General features: G+C 36.2%; 1 protein-coding gene across 1 annotated transcript in view; it reads right to left on the minus strand.

Moving 5' to 3' along the window:
- Positions 1–485: 485 nt before the first annotated feature.
- The window catches only part of LOC117411293 (mannosyl-oligosaccharide 1,2-alpha-mannosidase IA), a 151,980-nt gene continuing 126,911 nt past the window's right edge, over positions 486–25,554 (minus strand). The window contains exons 6-12 of the mRNA XM_034018575.3: positions 20,325–20,448; positions 19,685–19,778; positions 13,663–13,778; positions 10,481–10,700; positions 9,604–9,776; positions 7,128–7,243; positions 486–4,451 (exon numbers count right to left, since the gene is read on the minus strand). Coding sequence (XP_033874466.3) covers positions 4,331–4,451; positions 7,128–7,243; positions 9,604–9,776; positions 10,481–10,700; positions 13,663–13,778; positions 19,685–19,778; positions 20,325–20,448 — 964 coding nt within the window. The 3' untranslated portion in view covers positions 486–4,330. The remainder of the gene's footprint in view (positions 4,452–7,127; positions 7,244–9,603; positions 9,777–10,480; positions 10,701–13,662; positions 13,779–19,684; positions 19,779–20,324; positions 20,449–25,554) is intronic.

Here is a 25,554-nt window from a genome sequence, read left to right on the forward strand (position 1 = left end):
AGTGTACCGTACCTGCGGTTTATGTCCATTTGCTTCAAATCATCAGAAATTTGGGCATAAACTTTCTCATTTCTAAAGCACGACTCCAGATCTTCCTGAACACTTCTATCTGCCCACAGAGAAACCAGAGCCTGCACTTACTCAGCGTCTCAAGGCTGTACTTTTCTCTCATCACATTCGCTGCCCGGCATGTTGTTTGTTGTTTGTCTTTCTGGAGAGTACTGACTGATGCAGCGTAATGACAAAAATCCTTAACCCCGCCCCTGGCTCGGCTCGCAGCCGGATTCAGATGTCTTGTCAGACCGAAGTTTCACGGTTTGGTTCTCGCTCAGCTCAACAAATAGCCAGTGGATAACCACCTGTACCTGTACCGTACTGAGCCCTCACAGGTCAGATGTGCCAGTGGAGAAGGGGTATAAATGTCACTAAAGGTAACAGGAAAGCAACCATTTAAAGTTGCTATGACAATTAACTTCACAACAGAATTTATTAAAAGAATTTTATTCACAATAGAGAAATGTTACAAATATAGTTATTAAATTTTGCAGCTCTTTTTAATTATATATTCTGTAACGTCATAGATTTATATAAAGGTGGAAAGGCATATATGCCAGAATGGAATATTTACATATTAAAAACAAATATAATGAACTGAAATTAAACAAAAACACACACCTTTAATTGCATATAAATTAAGAGAAACTGTATGTGCAATGGGATGATTATTCAGCAATAGTGTACACTCACATATCACAAAAACATAACAATATAATGTCACAAAAAGCCATTGTAAATGTACTGTACGATTCCTGTTTATGTCATAAAACCAGATACTTTTAGCTGGCATTTGAAAATAAACCCTTTTTTTTTTTCCTACCGATGCAGGGAAATGACACTTAACTGTACACTATACAGTACATACAAAATTCCAGTATTACCACAGAACATACCCCAAGAGAAACATAATAGGCTCATTTTAACAGATTACTACTGTACATACAGCTGCAACCTTTCTGTTTTTATTCCTTTATAGTTAGACAGGTAATAATCCAATTAATAAAATAACAAAACAAACAAACAAAAAACCCACAAGTATGTCTAAAATGAGAATAAAAGAGTACATCAGGCAGGAATTTGCAAATGAAAACAATGAATCCCTAGACATCTATGTTAACATAAAGGCGATAATCTGTGTACACATTTAGGAACAGCGCTATATGGAATGTATTTCCTTTCACACAATGATATAAAAGCAGATTTAGTAAAAGTAAATGAACGTTGACATTTACTCCATATTACACCTCATAAAACATTAGGTTATTATCATAACCCTGGTTCCCTGAAATAGGAATATTAACCATTACAAAATGGGTGTTCCCACTTAAGACACCCAAACCTGAAAAACTTTATACCCAAAGACACTTGTCAGAGGAGGGTGATTTAGTGCTGCTCCGCCCCCTGCGAACATAAACCACTCTACTCACCCTGGCGTTATTTTAACCTGTAACGCTGCAGTAGCTCACTCTGTGCCGACACGGGGCCTCGGTACCGACACTGTGAGAACGGGGGCGATAAAACCAGTTACTGCTAGTGGCATGTTAGCACGCATGCCCACCTGCAAGTCAACCACTGGCTAAACTACTAGTCAGTACAAACACGAGACTAGCAGTAGCCTGCACCGGAACAGTAACTGTAAATAATACTGTAATTTAATAATTAAACAAGTATTAACAATAATATTATCAACAATAATTCTTAAAATATATAAATTTCAGCTGAAACATGTCCGCGACTTGGTGCGCCAAGACCTCAGGAGGGCTGACATGTTTGCTGTGTGTTTTATTAGGTATAATATGCTGTAAAAGACAACTGAAGCAATGCATCTCTTCAGATGTTTAAGAAAATTAGGTCAACCAAAATAAGTTGTGTTTTTTCTATGAATTTGTCTAGATAGTTCCAATATCCCCTGGACCAACAACAGAAAGGGTCAGTAACCTGAGAAGTAACTTCACCCCTTCACAAAGAGTCACAAAGGACAACTTTCTCAAAGATAAGAACATAAGAAAGTTTACAAACGAGAGGAGGCCATTCGGCCCATCTTGCTCGTTTGGTTGTTAGTAGCTTATTGATCCCAGAATCTCGTCAAGCAGCTTCTTGAAGGATCCCAGAGTGTCAGTTTCAACATTACTGGGGAGTTGGTTCCAGACCCTCACAGTTCTCTGTGTAAAAAAGTGCCTCCTATTTTCTGTTTCCGAATGCACCTTTATCTAATCTCAATTTGTGACCCCTGGTCCTTGTTTCTTTTTTCAGGTCGAAAAAGTCCACTGGGTCAACATTGTCAAAACCTTTTAGAATTTTGAATGCTTGAATCAGACCACAGCGTAGTCTTCTTTGTTCAAGACTGAATAGATTCAATTATTTTAGCCGTCTGCATATGACATGCCTTTTAAACCCAGGATAATTCTGGTTGCTCTTCTTTGCACTCTTTCTAGAGCAGCAAAATCCTTTTTGTAACGAGGTGACCAAAACTGAACACAATAGATGAGGCCTTACTAATGCATTGTAAAATAAGTCTGCTTTGATGGATTTTCCTATGCATGGAAACCAAAGTTAAAAAGTAGTTTAAAATCAGTTTGATAAATATCAAAACTAATAATCCAAACTACATTTAACCCACCAAAAACAGCCAGATATTTTTTTTAAAACCTTTGTAAATAGGGTCTTTGTTACTTCCTACAAGATATCTTAATTGCTGTGTTTAAGTTGTGTTTATATTTTATAGATTACAAAGAACAAACTGAAAAAAACATCCTTCTGGCTATAACACCTACGGTTTTTATTGTATTGGCTTGCCTACTAATAGGAACTTTATACACAGTAAACATTGTATTGCTGAATAGTTAATAATCCAGTGTAGGACAATGAGTCCATTCAAATTACTTGTTTCCTCACACCTCTTTATTTTCATTTCATAATTAAATGGTTTCCTAATTGTGCTTTTTTTACACCAACTAGGTTCTCACAACAAAATACCACACTTTATAAAACCAAGAAGCTTGTGCTTTCCAGGATAAATTAAACAAACAAACAAACAAACAACCCCCCCACCCCCCAAAAAAAAAAAAAACATAATTGAAATGCAAATCCTCATCATTAATTTCTTTCATTTACTCATTCATTCAGTAAAATTCACTAATATTTTCCCCTTTTCATTCATAATCCAACATCTTCCTTTGTAAAACTCCATAAAAAATATTTGATACAATCTTGCCACCGAATTGCTTAACAGAAATATGTAGATTTATGACACAGAAAAAATTATGAAGAATTTTACAATAAAATATTCCATGATTCTTAATCTGTGAACATTTTTTTTTTCAAATTGGTATACTGCATCTGCATTCTTTAGCAAAGGGACACAATGGCATACCGTCGCCTCATTACTACACTGTCTTTGGGAGGCAAGCACTGAGAGTTTGTAAAGGTATTTTTCCAATAAATATTATATTTCCTACTTTGCAGTCGCATATGGGGTGACCAGCCTAATCTTGGGGTTGATGTACTCATTTCAGAGTTCCAGTGGGTGGCAGTGTGGGTTTATGAACAAAGCCACAGTAGCCTAAATCACACCACTACACACAGAACTTAAAAGCAGCAATAATTTCTTTCCAACAAAAACAATGAACTCGGCAACGTGAATGTGTATGACTTATTATTCTGAAAGAGACAGATAAGGCCCTATTTAATGTGATTGGATACAATGGCTGTGCACTGTGGTTACCATTATTAAAACACAGACCCAGTGCTTCATATTAAAAAGGTGATCTTAGAAAAAGAAAACATACCGTAATCAATAAAAACATTTTAAAGACAGTTTTAGTCATCTGTTGTCTTTGATGTTCAGTGGACACCACAGACAGAAAATGAGACAAAATCAACAGGGAAAAATGTCTTTGTGAATGATAAAGCTTTCTAGCTCATTATGGCTTTTTTGAAATGCAACAAAAATTACAGCTGAAAGCAGCCTCCATCTCCTCACAGAGGAGGAAAGAATCTTGCAGTCTATCTCTATAGTCAAAGACTTCTATTAAAAAATACAGGGAACATGCAGACTGCAATTAAATTATGTAAGGCTGGGGGGGAAATCCTATACACTTACCTTAGTTCTAATGAGTTTCAGGGACAAGATTAACTAAATGTAATAACCCCAAATTTGATCCAGTTTCTTCTCAGATTCAATGTATGTTACAAGACAGTAGAGTGAAGAGTGGAGAAGTCTGTCATCTGCCTTGTAGAGATGCCATCATTTATGGAAGACGTTGCTGGTTTTCTACACTTCTGGTTTCTTAATATTTTCTTTCCTGATGACTGGAAGTGGATGCGCTTCTGTATTGAAAACCCAGTGTTCAAAAGGAAGGTGATCATCTTCTGAAAACAGCAGGTACAGATATCTGGAGTGGACAGAAAACAATCATCATTGTTAAAGGATTGACCTCGAAGTTCAGAATCTTACAGGCTCTAAAATTGGACAACACACCCACTTTTTCCACAGTTTCTGCCTTCAGCACCCAGGATAGTCTTTGAAAGAACGCACACAAAAATCACCATACTATACAGTCGGCACACTGTCGCCATCACTAATCCACAGGAATCTGTTCGATAAGGTTCCATCGGTGACTCGAGATTACATCAGTAACTAATTTACTTATCAGTTAATAAGCGCTGGCTGAGAATGTTCACACAAATCTTACATTTATTATCTCTCACCCATCTTTTTATTAGAGATGAAATGGTCTTCAATGTCAAATGTCTGTTACCCTAAAACTATCAATGAGGCACTGGTTCGGATCTAATTCAGAACAGGGAATGTGAAATTAATTAGACTTGGTATAATAATTATTCCCTAGTAGGGATATCAAAAAATATATTACATTTATTGCAGGTATCCGCATCAGGAAAAGTAGGGGGCCTACATCAAAAGCATAAAGTGACCAAGCATAGTGTCCAAACCAGAGAAGAGGCTCCAAAGAACAAAAAAGGGGTAGCAATTGTGATGATAAAGCTTTTATTATTATCCGAACTTATCAACACAGAACTAATGCCAACACTGATTTTAATGTCCACAAAAACTTAGGATCATGCAATACCAAGTTTGATCATAATTGGATGAGCAATACAGATAAATATGTATAGTAAATCTGACCTATGTATATAATATATGAATATAAGTGTGGGTACTTTATACTGAGGAAAGCACAAATCAAAACATTTATCTTGTAAGTTTACTGGTTGTCAAAAAGTGAAGTTGCAACCTTTTGTCCTGCACGCCTACATTTTTTTTTTAAACAAATGTAATAAACACAATTATATAGTATCTCATCTATTGTTACTGTCTTACATAATTTATATTCCTTACAGTTATATTGTACTATCATCAATTACAAAAGCTATTCACAGTAGATTCACTGTGCCTTCTAGCAGGAGTCTAAATGTTGCATGCATCAACCATCTGTGCTGCAGAGCCACCAGGCAGAGATTCCTCAAACGGGGACTGTGCCTGAATCATAATCACACTCTACAGTAACTGTGCCACAAGCTTCTGTCTTCTCCTAGCCCTGCTGAATCCCAAAGGAGTCAACTTCACCCACCTTTCCCTTGGTCAGACATTTCTTTATTTCTCATGGCACATAGTCGGACACACTTCCACTTGGATTTCCTTCTCCTTGGCCCCAAGCTTTCATGCTACTGACAGACATTATAACAAAGCTCCTGGTTGACCTCTTTTACACCCAGCAAGAATACAACAATCAAGTGTAATTAACCGCATACCAAGCACGGAAACCAATTTTGTAGTGTTACACGTTATTACCCATGTTTAGATGAAGCAGGTGAACACATTAAGTAAAATACTGTACTGTAGCAGGCACCTACAGACAGCAGTCAGGTGCAAATATGCTGCAGACAGCATCTTGTAAGTAAGATTATTTCTAGAAATAAAAGAAAGCATGTTTGTTATTATACTGCTAACAGTGAGTTGACGTTAATTCTGCTAATAAAAATATATGAATACAATACATTTCTTTAAAAACCTGTTTAGTAGTAAACTGTTTAAATATACATGGTTTGAACTTCACTTACTCAGAGGCTAGCCTGATGACCTGGCCATAATGATCTCCAGGCAACAGCGACAACCAATAATAAATGTTATGCTCGTTTACATAACTTGTATTGTATAAAAAGTTTAAAATCGTACAAATGCTTTACATTTTACTTTACTGTATTTATATTTCAATAAAACAAGCAGAATGTGTCACTACAACCAAATCGGTACAAACCAGAATTACATATTTCAGTGATGTTTCTTCAAATAACTGGCGTTTAAGCATATTTAAAGTCCTTTAACTAAATTGCAGCAACTTGAAAGTTGCTTCAAAATATATTGGACCCAGCTTAAAGGGGGTACACTTTAAACTGTAATTTGTACATTTATGGTCCCAGAAGTCGCTTTGCTGCAACGTGGTAGTAAACTATAACCATTTCATAAAAAATGGGTAAAATACAGCTTTGCTTGTTTTTCTTTTAAAAATAGTATTACAACTACGTATTACAGCCACAAGCATTTGTTAGTAAACTCCTATTTTGTAATCTGAGTAGCTACAGATTTCTTTTCAAAGAAGCATCAAGGAAAGCTGTTTTTTGTTTTTTTAACACTTGTATATATGACATCTAACCTATATATTCAGTCCTCCAACTGCCCTACAAAACTCTAAATAGATTTAACTCAAAGGGCTATTGAGTGCTCAGTTTCAGTTTGACAAGACCTGGTAGTGTTTCTGATCTCGAAGGAGCTCATCAACTGGGATTGAGGTTGAGTATTTGAGTTTGTTTGCCTTACTGTAGTTGAATGCATGCAGTTTATTTGAAATAACTGTTACCTGTATTACTGAACATAAATCACACTCTAATTTTAAAAGTATAAAACAAAAACTGTCTAGACGTTTGACATATCACTCAATATTACAGTAGCTGCTGAATGACAACATTATAAAATGCTGGTATCAGATTTGGAAATGGATAACCATTCTGGAGCACAGTCCTTGTAATCTTGGTTCATCTGGTCTACTTACTTGAGTGTTTCTGCCAAGAAAAAGCTTTGCTGCACATCATCATGGCTTGGGCGACTGGCGTAAACATCTCTAATCCCAGAATATCCTCCATTTACTTTGCAGTACTGCTCCAGTGCCTGCATTGATAGGAAAATGACATAAACCTTGGAAAAATGTATATTTTGACAGCCATTTTAACCAGCAAATTATGTTTTAAGAAGTGTTTGTCTGCCACACAAACTTATATCATTTTGCCTTGGGAAAATAATTCAAATTAAAAGATTGTAAAAAGCAAGAACCAAAAAATCTGGCTTTATTACAAATAAATAATTTTGCAAATATGGATTTATGGATAACACAAAGCAAATATTAAGTACAAGTTATACATTTTGCTAACATTACAAAGTATGTTCATGCTTAAATAAAATGGCTGATTCAGTGTTGGTAAATGGTAAATAAATAAAATAAATAAAAATAAAGAAAATCACAATGAAACACTGCTTTCTTTTTAGTTAATTCAATTGAGAAAACATGCTATACCAGATTCTGCTATACAGATGCCCATGACTGATCGCCTCACCCCTACATTATGCTGAAACTTACAAACGTACAACGCTAATTTGAATAACATGCAAGCTGAAAAAAACATGAAACAAAGAATGTACAAAAAAAAACCAAAACAGTTTAAATCTTTTTTTGAAAAATCCTTGTATGTTCACCCCCGTCCAAGTCAACACATTTTGGTTCGATTCCAACTGGGCTTCTGGGGCTTTTACACAGCTACATGTGGTATCATAAATATATTACAAAGACAAGCAAACATATTATAAATAAAACAAGAACAAATAATGACATGTCGCCAACGAAGTATGCTTGGATACATTACATCAATGGGCAGGGCTTAGTGCAGTGGTTCTCAAACTGGGGGGCACGGACTGTATCCTGGGGGGCGTTAGAAGGTTCAGGTTTTTATTTTTTATTTAATTAAAACAAAAAATGAATTACAGCGCACATTTTAACCTAGGTTACACCATATAATGGGTGGACACTTTACTTGGGCTTTATTGGCTATTTTGATTGGATCGCCAATACTACTTCCACCAATCAGATGGTTGCATACAGTACTCGTAAGCAATCCCGCCCTCTATCAGACTGATATACAGAACAGATTAAAGAAGCACTGGACAAGAGAAATAATGTGTCAGATATCAAAGTGGATATGAGAATGGCAGTGATGAAGCCAATTTGCTTGAAAACATTAAGTAGTAGACTGGTCATTTCCATCAATGGATTTAAAATATCTGGAATTGATCTGATGCGATCAAAAACCCAGAGGCACTGTAAACTGCGCCTGCTACTGTAGTAGACTGTTCTTTTTTATGTTAAGCATTTTTGTGTTTTTTTTTTATTTTTTTTATTTTTTTAAACAAGGGTTTAATTAAGTAACTGCCAAAATTGTTTGTGTCAAACTTGTTGAAAGTCTGTAACAAAATGGTTGATTGTTGTTGTCAATATGTTGTAGATACGAATATTAATGCAGGCATCGTGCAGGTATTGCAAAATCCAGAAACAAAACAAAATGTTAAAACGTTTTGCACCGTATCAAACTGAGCTGATTTTGACAGTTATTGCTAGTCTATTAACCAGTTTGAAATGATTCTGAAACAAATAAAAGCATTTTCGTTTCGGCTTTATTGTTAAAGGTTTCACACGTGGCAATACTGCCCTACAATTACTGCATGGCAGTACTGTGATCGTTCCACTGTGTTATGTTGTGAACCATAGTCTTAAAACTGAGAGATAGCAAATGCTTATCATAAAAGTTTACTGGTTCTTAAAATTAAGGGCAATATATGAGTGATAAATACTGTAACTGATTAGAAGGCCTTCTTTGTTGTTCTCCAAGTTGCTGCAGTTACATTGTAGATGCTACATCAAGTTACTGTAAATGAGATATTGTTTTAGCAGACATATTTAATTAAGTAAACACTTATTAATTTTTTTGCAATTAAAAGTATAAATGCAAAACTGTAACTTTTTGTGAACATGCTGTGAAATAAATTCCCCAACGTAGCAAATCCACCGCATTTAATACCAGACAAAATTTTCCATTATATGGTATATATAAACTTAAAACAAATCTTTATGCTGACACCTCCAGGCATGTCAGAGTTTGTAGATGGCGCTGTGCATCTGCCTGGGGCCTTTTAAGCTTGCATATTTTTGGATGAAGTCCGCTACCATCTGGTAATGTATGTTGTTTATCAGCTTGCTGTGTGGTAAGCGTTGGTCACAATCGGTAAACTGTAATTTGCAGTGTTAAGTTTGCTCTTATTATGATGGGTCGGTGACCGGTTAGTGCCAAAAAAAACCCCCAAAAAACCAGCTGTGTTGAATTTTTTTTTACCAGTATATGTACATGTGTGTGTGTGTGTATTGTTTATGTACAAAATAAGGAAAGAGGTTTGTTAAACAAAACAAGAAACAAATAGTTCACCTGCACTGCTTCCCAGCCCCACTGCCTGTACTTGGGGTCGTGAGTAAACCTCCACATGTACAAGTACGTCTCAATAACCTCCGGTCGCAAGATGAAGTACTTCTCGTTCTGCCTCGTGGCAATGGCTTCAACACCTCCGTCGAACCGGAAGGCTTCTGGTCCCAATTTCAGAGCTAAGAGAATAAATAAAATGGGGAAGGGAAATATACATTTCAGTACACTTATTACAGCCCTATTATGTTGTATGTATCCAGTCTTCCAATAAAGATATGAAATATGTGTAGAGAAACACTACTTGTGGAGCACATGTGGCATAATATTTGTTTGTTTTCTTAAGAGACTCTTCCACTAGATAAAAAAATAAAAATAATTATAAGTGAACGTTGCCCATTACATACATAAATGCCTAGTATTTAAAACAAATCAAGTAAGGACTTCAAATAACAGGTTCTTGTTACTTGAGATTTCTGTGGTAATCTGGAGCTTGCTTAAATAGCTCTGGCAAACTCCTTTTCTGGTAAATGACAGAAAAGGACAAAATAATTCCCTCAAACACATTGCAGTACGAAACCCTCTGTAAGCCACTCCAAGCAGTTTTGAGTTTGTCTGGCCGCACACCAAAGCCTAATACTACTCATGCCAGGATCATCCCATCTTGCAAAGGCACCATTCTCACTGTCTAAACCAGCACAAAGACAACAAGGAATTTTATCAAACTGGAACATGGAGGTTAATGATTTAGCATTTTTCAATAGTGTTGAAATAGCAAAAAGGAAAAGCCTTGCACAGCTGCTAACAAGTATTGAAAAGACACTGCTCTGCTCTTAACAACTGAACGACCGTTACAGAGGTTTTCAGACGACGGCCCTTTACTTACTGGTGCGGGAATACGACTCATGACATGTGCGTGCGATTTCAGCAGCCAGTTCCATTTGGTGTCCAGTTTTCTCATCTGGTGCCCCATCTGCCCCAAGTGCAAACATGCCTCCAGCAAAGCACGTCAGATGACCCATTTTGTGTTCTAGCAAGCCTCCCTTCCACTCTGCAATATAGGTAAAGCCCCCGCTGGATTTTCTGATTAAGTGCGACTCGATGGCCTGCAATGACAAAGTTTACATTCATTAGCTTTTATAGAAGCAGGTCCCCCTATGCATAATCTCATCCAGCCTCTCATTGCAAAGGGTGTTTTTGCATTCCGGTTAGGTGTGGTTGCAACACAAACACAGGGTTTAGTAGTCACTTTTATGGCACTGTGACAGGATAGCTGAGCGTGATGACGTCACGCCAGAAGCAGGAACTGAAACCAGATACCGCAGGATGGGTGCAATGGCGTTTGCGCCGTCTTTATTTTAAATACAACAAAAATAAAGCAAATGTTTTAACAAAAAGAGGAAACGGTGCTCATCGAGCAAAATAAACAGTTAAACAAAACAAGTCACGTACACAAAAAGAAATACAATAAACGATTCAGGTCAGGCTGGGCTGTAGTCGTCACTGTTCCTGGACTTATTCTTAAAGTTAAAGTTGTCTCCTCTCTCGTTGCTCTCGCTCCTACTACACCACCACCCCGAGCTGGAGAGCTGCAGATTATTATACAGGTGACCATCTCCCGATTAGCAACAAATTAAATCATCTAATTAATTCGGGAGATGGCCACCTTCTGCACGAGTTTTCTAATAAACGGCTACGCCATCATAAATACATAAATAATAATATATGCGGCGCTTCGCCGTCCTAAAACACAATAAATAAACACACAAACAAACAAACACAAAATAAAACGGGCGGAGGGGGACCCCGTTCTAAAATAAAAAAAACAAATACAGGCACGCATAAAAGCTGTCATCATGCAGCATGAATTGCAAGCACCTCTATCAGAAAAAAAGAACAAACTAAAAAAGTATGTGGTGAAATGTAAAAAAATGAAATATTTTTCTGTGAAACTCTTCATAAATTATTTTGCAGTATAAATTTCTATATAGCTATTTCTATAATGCAGAAAAATGGTTAAATACTATATTAAAACCATATTAATAACAATCTGGAAAAGAAAATCAGGAAGGCCCCTGTAGTTCAAATGCGGTGCTTCAATCACAATTAAAACATTAGACCCAAACCTTGACAGTTCAGTAGGTCCTGGCATAGACCACACGTACTCGCAGCCCTTGCTCGTTGGGAAGTTTGATTTCCCACTGGAAAACCCATTGTGTTTGTTGGCAGACCCATCTTTCTTTTTATAACCTTAGTTTTGCACAATGAATGTTTGCAACCTAATTTCTCTTGGAACAGACCATGTTTTGGTTGCCCCTATTAGGTCAATACCTATTGTGGCTGATCCATTTACTGAATAGGATAAATTGTTTCCAAAATGTTATTTTCAAAAATAAATGGACATCCAGTGCTTTGTAAAACAGGCATTGGTTTTCCAATACATTAATAACCATTTGGAATAATGTATTATATTGCCATGTTCTAGTATTGATATTAGTGGTCTCTCTCTGGTTTTAGTAGTTTTAGTTTAACTGTAGGACACAGAGGTGAATAAATTATGGAGCAAAGACAATGCAAGATACACCCCACTGGAAGGCAGGTAACCACAATGGCAAACTGCACTCACAGACTCAACAAGATGAGGGTGGTATGAGTGTCTCAGGTGAATAATGAATCCAGCACTGATGGCCAAAGGAAAAATGAGAAGATCAGATTAAGCAGAACAGAGAATAGGAGAAATCAATCAGAATTTATGTGGGGTAATCCTAGGTTAAGAAAACAGACAATGTCTACGATTTAAATTGTGTTTGCACGTTAGCAACAGAGCATCAGCTGGACTCTTGACTTCATAACAGCATAAGGAATGGCAGGTGGATTGGGATGACGAAGGTGGAGAAACCACTTTAAATGGACATTGAAGACGGGACAGTAAATAATGTCTAGCGAGTTGTTCAATTATTTCTGAGATGATAGCAAAACGAGGCATGGAGATTGTGACAGAGAATGAAAACATGTTTTGATAGCTCTGGCAACTGTGGGAATTTTACTAGTTTTCTCCCACCAATGACTTGGTGGTGGGGGGGGGGGATTTCTGTATGTACATGACCTCTCAGTATTCTAGTCCCAACAGATTTTGTAGTAAATAATGTTGTTCTTGCAATTTATTTATTTTTCCCATCACAGTAGAAATCCAAGATAATATAACCACTTCATTAGGTCTTTCTCATGTTATTACTAATTGTATCTGCATTATGAGAGGCAAAACTGATGATTCAGTTAAGCAATCTCCTTAGACAGTTCATTCCTTGAGGAACAGACGGATTTTAGAGAAGGGACTTCGTGCAGTGAGATACTATTATCTGAAGTGGAGTCAGATTTGTTCAAGGAGAATCACGCAGTAGAGTTTTTTTTTTTCAGAAAATCGTTTGAATAAATGAAATGTTGCATTTCAGTTCACCTCTGATCTCAGCTACAATAAGCAGGGTGACTTTGGGATAAGAGTGATTTACTGGATGGTTTTCTAACCACCCAGTAATCAAGTGACTACCCATTGACAAATTATTAAGTACAAGAGCAGTTATTATGTGGTAATAAACCATCATATGGTTTACATTTAGCTATTTGTTGTTGTGCTACGGGCCAATCATTTAATGTACATTAGAAATCATAACTTTTAGAATGCATGTTATTCACTGTGTTAAGAGCTAGTCCATGAAAAATGAAGTAGCCAGTCTGTGACCAAATTCTTCTCTCTCTGTGAATAACCTGAAAAACGATTTGGTGTCAATTTAATTCAATTTGATCTATGGCTTGAGTGCTGGCTCAGTTTTTAATACTGGAAACACACACATACACATACACACACATATATATATAACTGCTATATGTGACCATGAAAATATGTCAAAACCTGTTCACTAGAACTAATTTCACATACTGTATAATTTCCTTGGAGCCTAAGAGCAAATCTGAAATTAAATTGACGACAATGTAGAGGCTTTATATCCCACTGCCACCCTATTAGAAAGCTGCATTTTAAAAATGAAAAGATTTACATTTCTAATTTACCTGAATGGAGTCGTAATACATTTTCTTGACTTCTTCATCTGTCTTGTCTGACATCAGCCATGCCTTGAGCAAATACTCATAAAAACTATCCCCAAGACCTCCAACTGATACGTGATCTGAAAGACAAGAGGCGTTCAGCAGCAATGTAACCAAATGCTGATCATTTACACCATTCATTCTGCCTGTATCACCTACCAGGGAAATATATTCCTATGTGACAGAATGATCTATTGCACAGTAAGTGCCAATGCAATATCTGCCTACAGGCATCAGGTATTAGGAACTGCATCCAAAAACACCCATTAAAAATAAACCATCATTTTTAATATTGCAAATAGCCACGAGATGCTCTTGTGACACAGTATTGTACTTGTGAGATGGATCACTGCTGCCAGATACAGTGTGTTTGGCTATTTAATTTAATAGGGAATCTAGCCATAACTTTAAAAGACAAGACTACTTTTACACATTTATTATATTCTTTTGATCACCATGCTTCTCTGTTATTCAAACACACAAAACAAATGAATAAGGCGGTCTAAGAATGGAAAGCCATTTAAATCCCTAGGCACTGCACAGAGTGTGCATTTGTATATCAGTAACACATTGATATATGTATAAAACAAACAAACAGGCACAATTTATTACTGCTGTAATCAGTATTTCCTTTGGTAACAGTACATGCTGCATGTTGACAGTACCCTGCAATTTCTGATACCAGGATTTATTAGAGTAATCCATGATTCAGTTGCTTCTGACAGGGTTTATCTAACCATTGAACTTTATCAAGCTCAAGGACAATTACTACAGGGATCTTGGTGAAGATAGTTAAGATGAAAACTACACTACACCAGAGCTGTGTCATCTGAAAAGAAGTAACAATATCTTGCCAAGGAGACAGGTAGTTTATAGGGCTTTCCTTTGGGATTCATACCAGCATTCACTCCAATGCAGTATTATGTTATGTTTACCCATTAGCATGGCCTTGGATGAAAACAAGACTAATATGATGGGCAGGTTAAAAGGATAGTAAATGTTATAAATAAAACCCAACGGAAAACTTTCTAAATTTTCCCAATGTTAATCTTCAGAATTTCAGAAGTTATTACATTCCCTTGGAAAAAAATCTTGTAGAAAGTAGCCACAAGAAGAGTGTGTGTGTGTGTGTGTGTGTTGAATGTCACATCTACAGCTATGGCCAAAAGTTTGTCAGCTTTTCCTTAAGTACAGTCAAACCTGTATTAAGAGACCACTCAAGGGACAGTCTAATAGTGGCCTCTTAGCACAGGTGGTCTCTTAAAAGAGGGCCCATGACTTATGAATTTTCTATTTGTCTCTGACATGCTTTCCTGTAATTTTGTATGTCTTACATACAAAGCCAGAATATGTAAAATGAACAAAAGGAAGTATGTAATTCAATAACAAACATTCATTTAGATAATGCATTTACAAAACAAATTATTTTGTGAAAGTAATGAAAGCTTGCCTGTCTCAGGTCACACAAAATGTTTTATGTGACCTGAGACAGTCAAGCATCCATTACTTTCACGAAATAATAGTGATGAGCGATTTAAATCGAAAATACGGTTAATTTCCAATTATTAAATTAAACACTGAAAGCAACTTCGAACGATTAATAAACTGCACAATTTCGATCGATTATTATACTATAAAACTTCCTGTCTTCTTTATGGTCACTCATCATAAAAGTTCCTTCCGCATCCCAGCCACTGGGTTCCAGCGGTTTGAGTCAGTCAGCCACTGAAGCTGCTCTCTCTGGGATCTGTAGTCCAAGGGAACCTGGAGACACGCCCTCCTGTTAAAGCTCCCATAATGCATACAAAACGGCGTCACAAACAAAAACATACAGGGAGCGTAGTGTAGTATCAGAACTCTTCGTTATAATTACTTGTCAGAGGAAGAAGGTGAGCGAGTATTTAAATACTGTAAGTTCATAAATACAAAACTATTTGCATTTTCTTTACACATTTATCAATCACCTTATTAAAGACGTTTCATTCCGCAAGAGAAAAGCAGCAGATATTACATTCTATAAATATAGGGTCAGTCCATGTCAGATCAATCACCCTCGAAACAGAAGGTTCATGGATGTTGATATAAATATGTGTTTATAAGTGAGCTACCCAAAGTTATTGTATTGTTTTACTGGGACTTTCACTTGTATGTATCTGTTATTGTTGACTCGGTTTCTCATTTTAGTTTAGTCAGAGAGGCAGGTTAAGAAATTAATTTTTTTTTTGTTAATAATAAAACACAAATGTTTCAAATGACTATTTCTTGTATTTTGTTTAATTGAATAATTATTAAATGAAACTTAATACAAGAAAGAATGGCAACCTGAAACAAGAGATCATAAAAATAATTATAATTATTAATTACTAACAATTATTTTTATGATATTTTGTTTCCGGTTGCCATTTTATTGTATTACGTTATTTTTAATTAATAAACTTCCAGCCCTGTATTTTGTATTATTATTATTATTATTATTATTATTATTATTATTATTATTATTATTTATTTTCTGTTATGCAGCATTATCAACTCTAGAGAGTTAGGGAATTTACACATAAAATGTATCACCACACATAGGCGCGTAATATTAAATAATATCGCCGTTAACAGAGAAGGAAAGGGAAAAATGTTGGATCACACTGAGGATCAGGAGAGCATTGGTCGATTTTGCCAGAAAATGCCACGACAAAGGTCCCACGTTGCAAATATATCTGCAAAAGATGTTCTTTGTTTTGCTTTGTACACTGTGAAGGTGGCACCCGATGCGATCCAGAGCGCTGTACTGCCAGGAGAAATTGACATCAACTTGTTTTGGTCATCGACAGCTGACCGTCTTCCTAATTTGAAAACATTAATTTTCAGATACGTAAATGCAGTAACAAATACAGCTGATGCTGAGCTCAGCAACTCGCTGTATAGTCTTGTCCTGTCTGATCGGAGGCGTTCTTTTTCGGAAGACAAACAAACAGCTGTTGTACCTTTATTTCAATCTTGGAATTTAGAAAGACTGTTTAAAAAAAAAAATTTAAAAATCCATTGTTTTCTATTCAGTTTTTTTTTTTTAACCTATGCTAACATTTTGATATCCAGTATGTGAGAAGAAACCAATACAACTGTACAATAATTTTGTTACTTTGAACATACTTGTAAAGATATACTGCATCATTCTGCATCATTTAGATTTTTTTCTGTGCATAATTCCCTGGGGTGTAAGGGATTCAAAAGAGCTGAAGAGAAGATTTCAGGCAGTTGAGAGCAAGGGAGTGCATTGTCAGATTGTGTATGCTTTTCTTCTTTATTTAAAAATGTTTTCTCTGAAGTGGTATTGTTTATATATTGGTTATGCTGCTTTAGTGACTTCAATATAATGCATACTGTATGTTTTGTAGGTTTGAAAGTGCTGTTGAAAAAAGCTAATTTAAGTTTTATTGTTTATTTTATTTCAGGAACCTTTTGTGATGTTTTGCCACTAAATTATGTTATTAGAATAATCGATAATCATAAATCGGGATTATTTTCAAATATTGAATCGATAATTGAATCAACTTGTAAAAGTGATAATCGCTCATCACTAGCAAATTTCAATGTCTGTGTCTGCCGTTCAGGTATGTGTTGATTCACTGCATCCTGAAACCAACGCCAGCATAAGCATAAGATCTTTTTCAATTACCGTGCACACTGTTTTCATACTCTTCTAAGTATGGCTTGAATTTTTCGGTGTTTATTTTCCTTTTAACGGTTTGCCTTTAAGTCTTAAGCCGCTACATCCTAATTATGAGAACATTCTGTTAAATTAGCGGGAATGAATAACACAACACAAAACTGACACATTGGAAGCTACCTAGTTCCCAGGCAAGTGCGAGTACGAAATGCAAGTTAAAGTAGCATCTGGGGGAAGTGATTAATGTCATTGCTTGCTCTTGTGTTCGAATAATGAAAAAGATGAAACAGAATCAGCAAGTCAATTAGGACATCAGGGTAAAAAGAAGCGACTTTGTTTAGTAATTAACAGTTTAATTAAGATATTGAATCAGCTCAAAACACGGTCACGTGAACAAAAATAAAAACCTAAAACTTCAAGGCCTAGTTCTTTCCGTTTCAAAATGCTGTATCTGCATCTTTCTAGTGCCTAATTGTTCAGCAGTTTTTCTGGCACTTACTGTCTTTACAAGTTTAATAACTTTAATTCTGTCATCTAGGGAGGACCTTTTGTTTCTCCACGTTCTCTCTCTTTACAAGACAGCGCTAAAATGGTTACCGTATTCCTTTGAATTTAGGACGTACCATTTAAAACCATATTTTTTTATAACAATAGCCCTGTGTAAGGGTGCTTAATACAGGTTTGAGTCCGTTGCTGAGTAAGAGAAGTGTGGTCGCTGGTCACGTTAGACAGGTGGTCGCTTAATACAGTTAAATAAAAAGCACAAATATCACTGGGGGGGGATTTAAACTGGTCACTTAGACCAGGTGGTCTCTAAATAAAGGTGGTCGGATGAGCAGGTTTGACTGTATATGGAAAACTACAAAGCGGTATGTAATTCAATGTGTTAACTTAACAGTATTCAGCAGGTTTCATTCGACTATGACGCAAAATTAGTTAATTCTATTGGGTGCTGCAAAACTTTTGGCCACAGCTGTATACCAAATGCATCCATACACCACATCACAATCCATGCTGTACTGTTCTGTGTATTAGAAATAACTGCATGAAAACGGACAGAATCAGGACTACAGCCTCTTGGGGAACATACAAATATGTTTGCAAAGATTAAAGACAATTTTATTTTCAGACTAAACACAGCGTATCATTCCATATCATTCACCTTTCAGCAAAAAAAAAAATAAGAAAAGAATACACTGCTGTGGTCAAAAGCAATCTCTTCTGAGGGGATATGCGTGTGAATAGAGTTAGTCATTAGTCCTTAGAGGAGGCAAAAGCAAAAAAGTAATGTGCTGTTAATTGGCATGTGAAGATGTAACTTCAGAACAAACACAGCAACAGTCATCGTATTTCCACATCATAAAAGATTTTATAAAAAATCTTTTTACCACCAAAGAAGTACAAATACATTTGGCATAATTACAGTATGCAGTCTAAGGAAGACGAGCGCTTACCGCAGGTTTCAAAATGTCATTACCTGGATGCTTTGCTTGAACCAACCAACCTAATTAGGTTACACACAATTTCACACAGAGTAAAGTGGAGGGTGCACTTGACAATGGAGTGTGCCGTGCTTGAAATGACACGAGAACAAACCCACACAGCTGAACATGTTGCTGACCCTCTAGGGTTTATAAAAAAATAATAATAAAAATAATAATAATAACAACAACAACCATGGAAACCTTTGACATTCTCAATCCAAATTGCGGCTTACAAATTCATCTTCAGGGATGCTCACCAAGAATAGTCCATGCTATAATATACATTATTACAGGAGACAAACCCTACTGACGCATGCTGCAGCAAATCATTGTCAGTTTACTGTCAGAAAAACCAGACTAAATGAATTTGCATGAAACCTGGCAGCCTTCCAGCCTTGCTCTTCAGTTACAGCAATGCTATCATACTAAGAGCTACTCCTAAATACGGCTGCTGAGAGGGGGGGAGTGAGAGAGAGAGTGTGAGATGCATTACCATTACCATGATGGCCCTGTTTATATGCTAATGATAGCATATACAAATGCATATGTTGTTCAGAATCTGTCCATTAACATTCAGGAAGCAATATTCATTTTTTTAAATCATAATACTAGGCCTTTATTTATTTTTTCCCAAAGGCAACTGAAATATTAACCTTTGATGCCTGACAACTCTCCACCATTACAATCCCACAACCAATTCCAATTAAATGTAATGTATGGGTGGTAACATTTGTTTTAAAAAATGAATCCACAGAGAATAATTTTCCCATGCGGAACTCTGCAAAAAAAGTTTTCTATTTAAAAAAGGAGAAAAAAAAAAGAAATGAATGTATTTACTTACGCTGGCCCCATTGTCCACTGTTAGGATTTAGGTAGTTCGGGTATAAGCCTTGTGGTTTTTCCAAACGGTTCAAAACTTTTCGAATGTTCATTACCTGTTGTAGCAATAGCAACAATACTTATTTAAAATGAATACTTTGTCAAGGAAATGTGATCTACTCAAATTAAAACATGTAAAGTTAAAGAACAAAGACTTTAAACACCCAGTGTGAAAGCTAACTGTGGGCTGCAGATCAAAAAGCAATCTGAGGCAACAAAGTAAGACATCCGTGTTACACATATAGTTCTACTGCAATCACAAGTGTGTACGAACCAGCTCAGAATAAGGTTAGTATAGTGCCTAAGTCATAATATGCACTTAAACAAGTCACATTTTAAGATTTACAATGCAATACTTATTAAAAGCTTGAACATAGCAAAGTTAGAAGCATAGTAATAATCAACTCTATATTAAAAGACAACTCTTCGTCTTACAAGCCTGTTAACTTGTAGATGAAATTTGTGAGTCTGCAGAATATGAATGGCTACTGTGAATTTTAAATGTAAAATGCATCTTTGTTATAAAGTCCAAACCTCTATTTTGTATGTTTGGTTAAATGTATTGAGAAATGCTTTAAACACGTTTTCAGTTTTATCCTTACCTTCTCAGCAAATACAGGCTTCCCAGAGAGTTCACTCAGATGCATGAATTCTAAATGGAGAGTTCCAAACTCAGCCAAGATGCTGCTACCTCCTGATGCCCAGGGCCAATTTCTGCCTATTCCACTGCAAAACAAGAGGGGAGCAGCAAAACATTAAATAAGAAGCACGCAAAGCATCTAAACGGGGGTGCATGTCTCTGTACAGCACAGTTACTGGACTAGTCTAAAGCAAGTTGGTCTAAACCTCACTCGTGGCTAGGTTTCAATACTGTTGCAGACATAATTCCTTCAGTTTTTGGAGGTCTGCATTTGTACTTTTCCAGCAACTCCAAAACCAAAAGGCTACATCCTCACATTTGCACAAGATGATCTTTTCTTTTTATTGTAAAACTTACTACTGGTACAGATTAATATTTTGGTTCAGTTGTACCAAGTAATATCATGGTTAAAAATGTACCTAATTTCTAGCGAGAGACTCTCTGGTAAAATTAGTTTTGAAGAGACTTCCCCCTCCCTCTGAGGCTCATCGGTTCCAGGCAAATCTGATTAACCTTCAAATTTAAAATCCCTTTGTCAGCCACAGAGATTATAACATTTTTTTTTGCCAGTACCAATTATTAAGATAAATAGCGGACTGTCAGACTGTTACCTGGTAAGTAAGGGCTGTTGTAAGTTATTCAACTATTTGTGTCGACAAAATATATAACAGAATGTTCATTGTACCTCAGTGTCAGGTTTATAACAGAGCTTCCCACTGTTTTGATCACTTATGAATCCAATAAATAAATAAAAATCTCAAAAACAAGGGGGCTCCCGAGTGGCGCATCCAGTAGGATGCACCCTATAGCCTGGACGTCGCCGGTTCGAGTCCAGGCTATCCTACTGTCGACTGTGGACGGGAGCTCCCAGGGGGCAGCGCACAATAGGTTGGCCAGGGCGTCATCGGCTCACCGCGCACCAGTGACCCCTGTGGTCTTGCTGGGCGCCTGCGGGCTTGCCTGTAAGCTGCCCAGAGTTGCGTTGTCTTCCGACGCTGTAGCTCTGAGGTGGCTGCATGGTGGGCCTGCAGTGTGTAAAAGAAGCGGTCGGCTGACGGCACACGCTTCGGAGGACAGAGCGTGTTCGTCTTTGCCCCTCCTGAGTCAGCGCAGGGGTGGTAGTGGTGAGCAGAGCCTAAAAATAATTGGCTATTCCAAATTGGGGAGAATATGATAAAAAACAATAGGCGACTACTACATTTAAATAAATAAATAAATAAATAAATAAATAAATAAATAAATAAATAAAATCTAAAACCAAATATCTTTGCAATATCCATGTTGTGCAAAGCAAATCACCTTTTTTTTTTTTTTTTAAAACACCAAATCTATTTTAAATTGGTAAATGAAATATTTTAGATCAGTAGATTTAGTGAGCTACCAGAATTTTCCAGTCAAGTAGTAGATCATGGCGATATCTAAGAAATCATGGCTATAATTTAACAAATCACATGCCAGAGTATTTTCAAGAACTTGTGCTAGTGATGCAAGTCGGCTATGATCGGTTCGTTTTTTTTATTTTTTTTTATATATCAACTCTTTCAGCTGTTAATGACATCCATTCAGTTTTCTGGAAAAAACTAAAATCAAAGTTTAAAAATGAAAAACCAAACTTTTTTTTCCCCTGTGATAAATAAGCTCAATACAGTGTTACTGCATTACTCATATCAGTGCATTATTCAATTAGACACACTGTAGAAAGAATAAATGAATGTATCAAGAGACTAATTGTTTTTTAAAATGTATTTATAATTTCTTTCCCCCTGCATTGTTGCCTCTGTCAAATCACGTCTGAGTAGAACTGCAGTTTATGGTTTTCAAAATTATAATTATTTAGTCAACATGTTGGCTTCAAACTGACAGATGTGTGCACCATTTTAAAATAATCTCTGATGAGAACACATTTCTAATTTAAAATGTTACCTTGATTTATGTCAGCAAAAAAATTAAACTAGAACTCAGGCCCTCCGGCAGCTTCCAAAAAAACACACTTAAATTTAAATCAATATGTAGATACAATGTAATCAGATTATGAAACTAATTTTAAAACATACATAGTAAATTAAGCTACCTTAATAAAAAAGAAACTAACCTGCATCTAATTTAATGCAGCTTCCAGATATTTGTCTGCAGCATTTCTTTCGCTTGTTTTGCAGCTTCACAATGGCTGTCAATACTGCATTTGGTTGTTTTAGTCAGTTTAGTTTCATTATTTCATGTTTTATTAGGTCTACACAGAGCAATTTACCAGACACAACAGATTTAAAAAAATAAAAAAATTCAAAAACTTCCAGCATCCACTTTTCACTTCTTAGGATACATTTCTTTAACAGGTTTAGGTTAGGGTTTGCAGGCTGGATGTTTGCATGTACCTGCTAGTACTACCACCAGCACCTTTAATCAACAAACTATTATAGAAACTTGGAAAGAAAACAGCCCTAAGATGCGTGAACACCCAGACTAAGTATGAAGCCACTACTGAGGGCAGTAAGGTAAGTCTTGTCATAACTTTTGATCAGTGGCGTGCCATCAGGACCTTCAAGGTATTCTCTGCTGAACAGACAGTGCCAAGTAAACCGTCAGTCAAATGACATTACGTTGCCTCATTCACTTGCGTAGTGTGCTTGCTTATACTCTGAAACATACTACTCTAATTATTATTTGTTCATTTGTCTGACGCCTTTATCCAAGATGACTTACAGGGTTTACTAGAGGTTTTTTAAGAGTCTAGGGGTTTCCTGAAGGGTTTCCTGAAGAGTGTGTTTAACCAATAGGCGAGTCGAAGAATGTCCTTTTTTTTTTTTTTTTTTTTTTTTTAGACAGGCATACGTTTGGTCACGTGGTGGATGAGATGCTGCAGCGCTCAGACCGCACACAAGAATCCACCAAGGAGCTGGTTTGCCTGCTTCCCAAGCGACCACCTCCAGTAATTCTGTAATTGCCATTCTATAATTGCTGAGGCCTGAAGTTCTACGTAGAAAAAAAATATTTTAAATCGTTTTCCAAAAGCTTCCTACTTGAAACAACAGTACCAAATCAACAAATGAAACCAATTACAGTCAGTGCCTTAAAAAAAAAAAAAAAAAAGACTGGCATTAAATTTACAGCAGTGCCACAATGTATTAACCTAAGAACCATATCATTTTCTATTGTGTAGCCCCTTTGGGTGCAAAACCTTGGTACTACAATCTCTATTTTCCAATTTCGGCAGCAGATTTCCTCCCTCCCTTTACAGCTTCTGTTCCTTTAGAACTCCAAGATATACATCCAGCATTCAGAACATAATTAAAACCTTTAAATCAAGCCCACAGACACTACCCCAGGAGCAACATAATATATATAAAAAGCCCTGGCAATAAAAATAATTCAGTACAAAGATAGAAAACTATATTTCAACTTTGATGCGTACAATTCTTTACGAGAACAATGTCACTTACTAGGAAATGCCAGATAATAAGGGTGCATTATGATTATTTAAAAAAAAAAATCTTAATGCAATGTATAAGCTAACCAAGTTACGTAAGTACTTAACTAACTGATCAAATTTGCAAAAACACTATATTTTAAGAAACGTTACTGTATGTTTAAACACTGTAGTTCAAATGTGGCTTTGTGTGTTTTCTACTGGAAAACAAACTGAAAATTATTTGTCAAACCTTTCTGTTTAATTATGCTCTTATTAGCTATACATTTGTTATACGAAAACATACAAAACAGATTTCTATGCAGGATTTGTAAAATCACTTTATATGCAATGCCGAAACACTGCATTATCTCAGCACTGTCGATAGAGACACATAGGCCTAAAATAAGTTGCTTTGTGTAACATAATTAACTAGTTAAGCTGTTCCAAACTGTGCTGCTACCAGGGAGAAACTGCAGATTTTTCATGAAAGATCCAGAATCCAGCCATTTGAGTTGCAAGGTCCCCTTAGTACAGTAACAATACAATGGCAGACACAAAGCATAAGAACATAAAAAAGTTAACAAACGAGAGGAGGCCATTCGGCCCATCTTACATGTTTGGTTGTTAGTAGCTTATTGATCCCAGAATCTCATCAAGCAGCTTCTTGAAGGATCCCAGGATGTCAGCTTCAACAACATTACTGGGGAGTTGGTCCCAGACCCTCACAATTCTCTGTGTAAAAAAGTGCCTCCTATTTTCTCTTCTGAATGCCCCTTTATCTAATCTCCATTTGTGATCCCTGGTCCTTGTTCCTTTTTTCAGGTCGAAAAAGTCCCCTGGGTCGACATTGTCAATAGGGAATGGACGGTATAAAATTTGCACGGTATGATAACCGTTTAATAAAACACTGTGGTAACCTTAATATCACTGTATACAGTACATCATGCAAGTTATAAAATAAAGGCTTAAAAAATGAAGAAAAACTCTTAAATTACTGTAATTCACAAAAATAAAACCAGAAAATCACACTTCCTTTCATGGAATGATTTAAACATTTGGTATTTAGTATTTTACTATGCCAAATAACTTGGTACGTTTCTTTTTTATAAAGACAATCAGAATTAAAAAAAAAAAAAAAAACTAAAGTTGTACACTCTCAGTGTTATACTACAGCAGTATTAAGATCTATTATTTGCTCGAAATGACGTGGTGCTGTAGTTTGTTAAAACATTTTAACGTATAAAATTTAATAAATACATACTTTTGTTTAGCTGATGGTAAATAGAATTGAAAATGATCGGTCTTATTGCTTAAAACACAAACATGTACCACAGGTTATTATTTATGAGCAGAGATCAGTTGTTTGTTGTTTCAACCAGATAAATAAAATGTATAGCAAAAAATAATGTATTTTAATACAAATATTTTAATAGCTACACGTCACGACATTGCACAAGTAAGTTTCAATGATTATTACACATGTGGGGTTTGTAAAAAAAGATTTCTTCACTTACCTAAGAAAATTGGAATACTGTTTAAACAAAACTACGTTGAGAATAAGTAGGCTATCCTGCTGCAGTCGCGGGTCTGTGCTAATTTTATTTGAGACATTGGTCGTGTTCTTAGATTTCCGCATTTCTGTACATAGCTGCACAGAATCGCGGAGATGCGCTGTAGACGTCACTCAACACAGATTCTGCATAGCCCAGAGCAGCTTTGAAATGTTACTGTGGGAGGCTGGCTGTGGCTGTGAATCAAAGGGACGATGCAGAGATCATGAGTGACC

The sequence above is a fragment of the Acipenser ruthenus genome, chromosome 6 (assembly GCF_902713425.1).
Source record: "Acipenser ruthenus chromosome 6, fAciRut3.2 maternal haplotype, whole genome shotgun sequence".
Lineage (NCBI taxonomy): Eukaryota > Metazoa > Chordata > Actinopteri > Acipenseriformes > Acipenseridae > Acipenser > Acipenser ruthenus.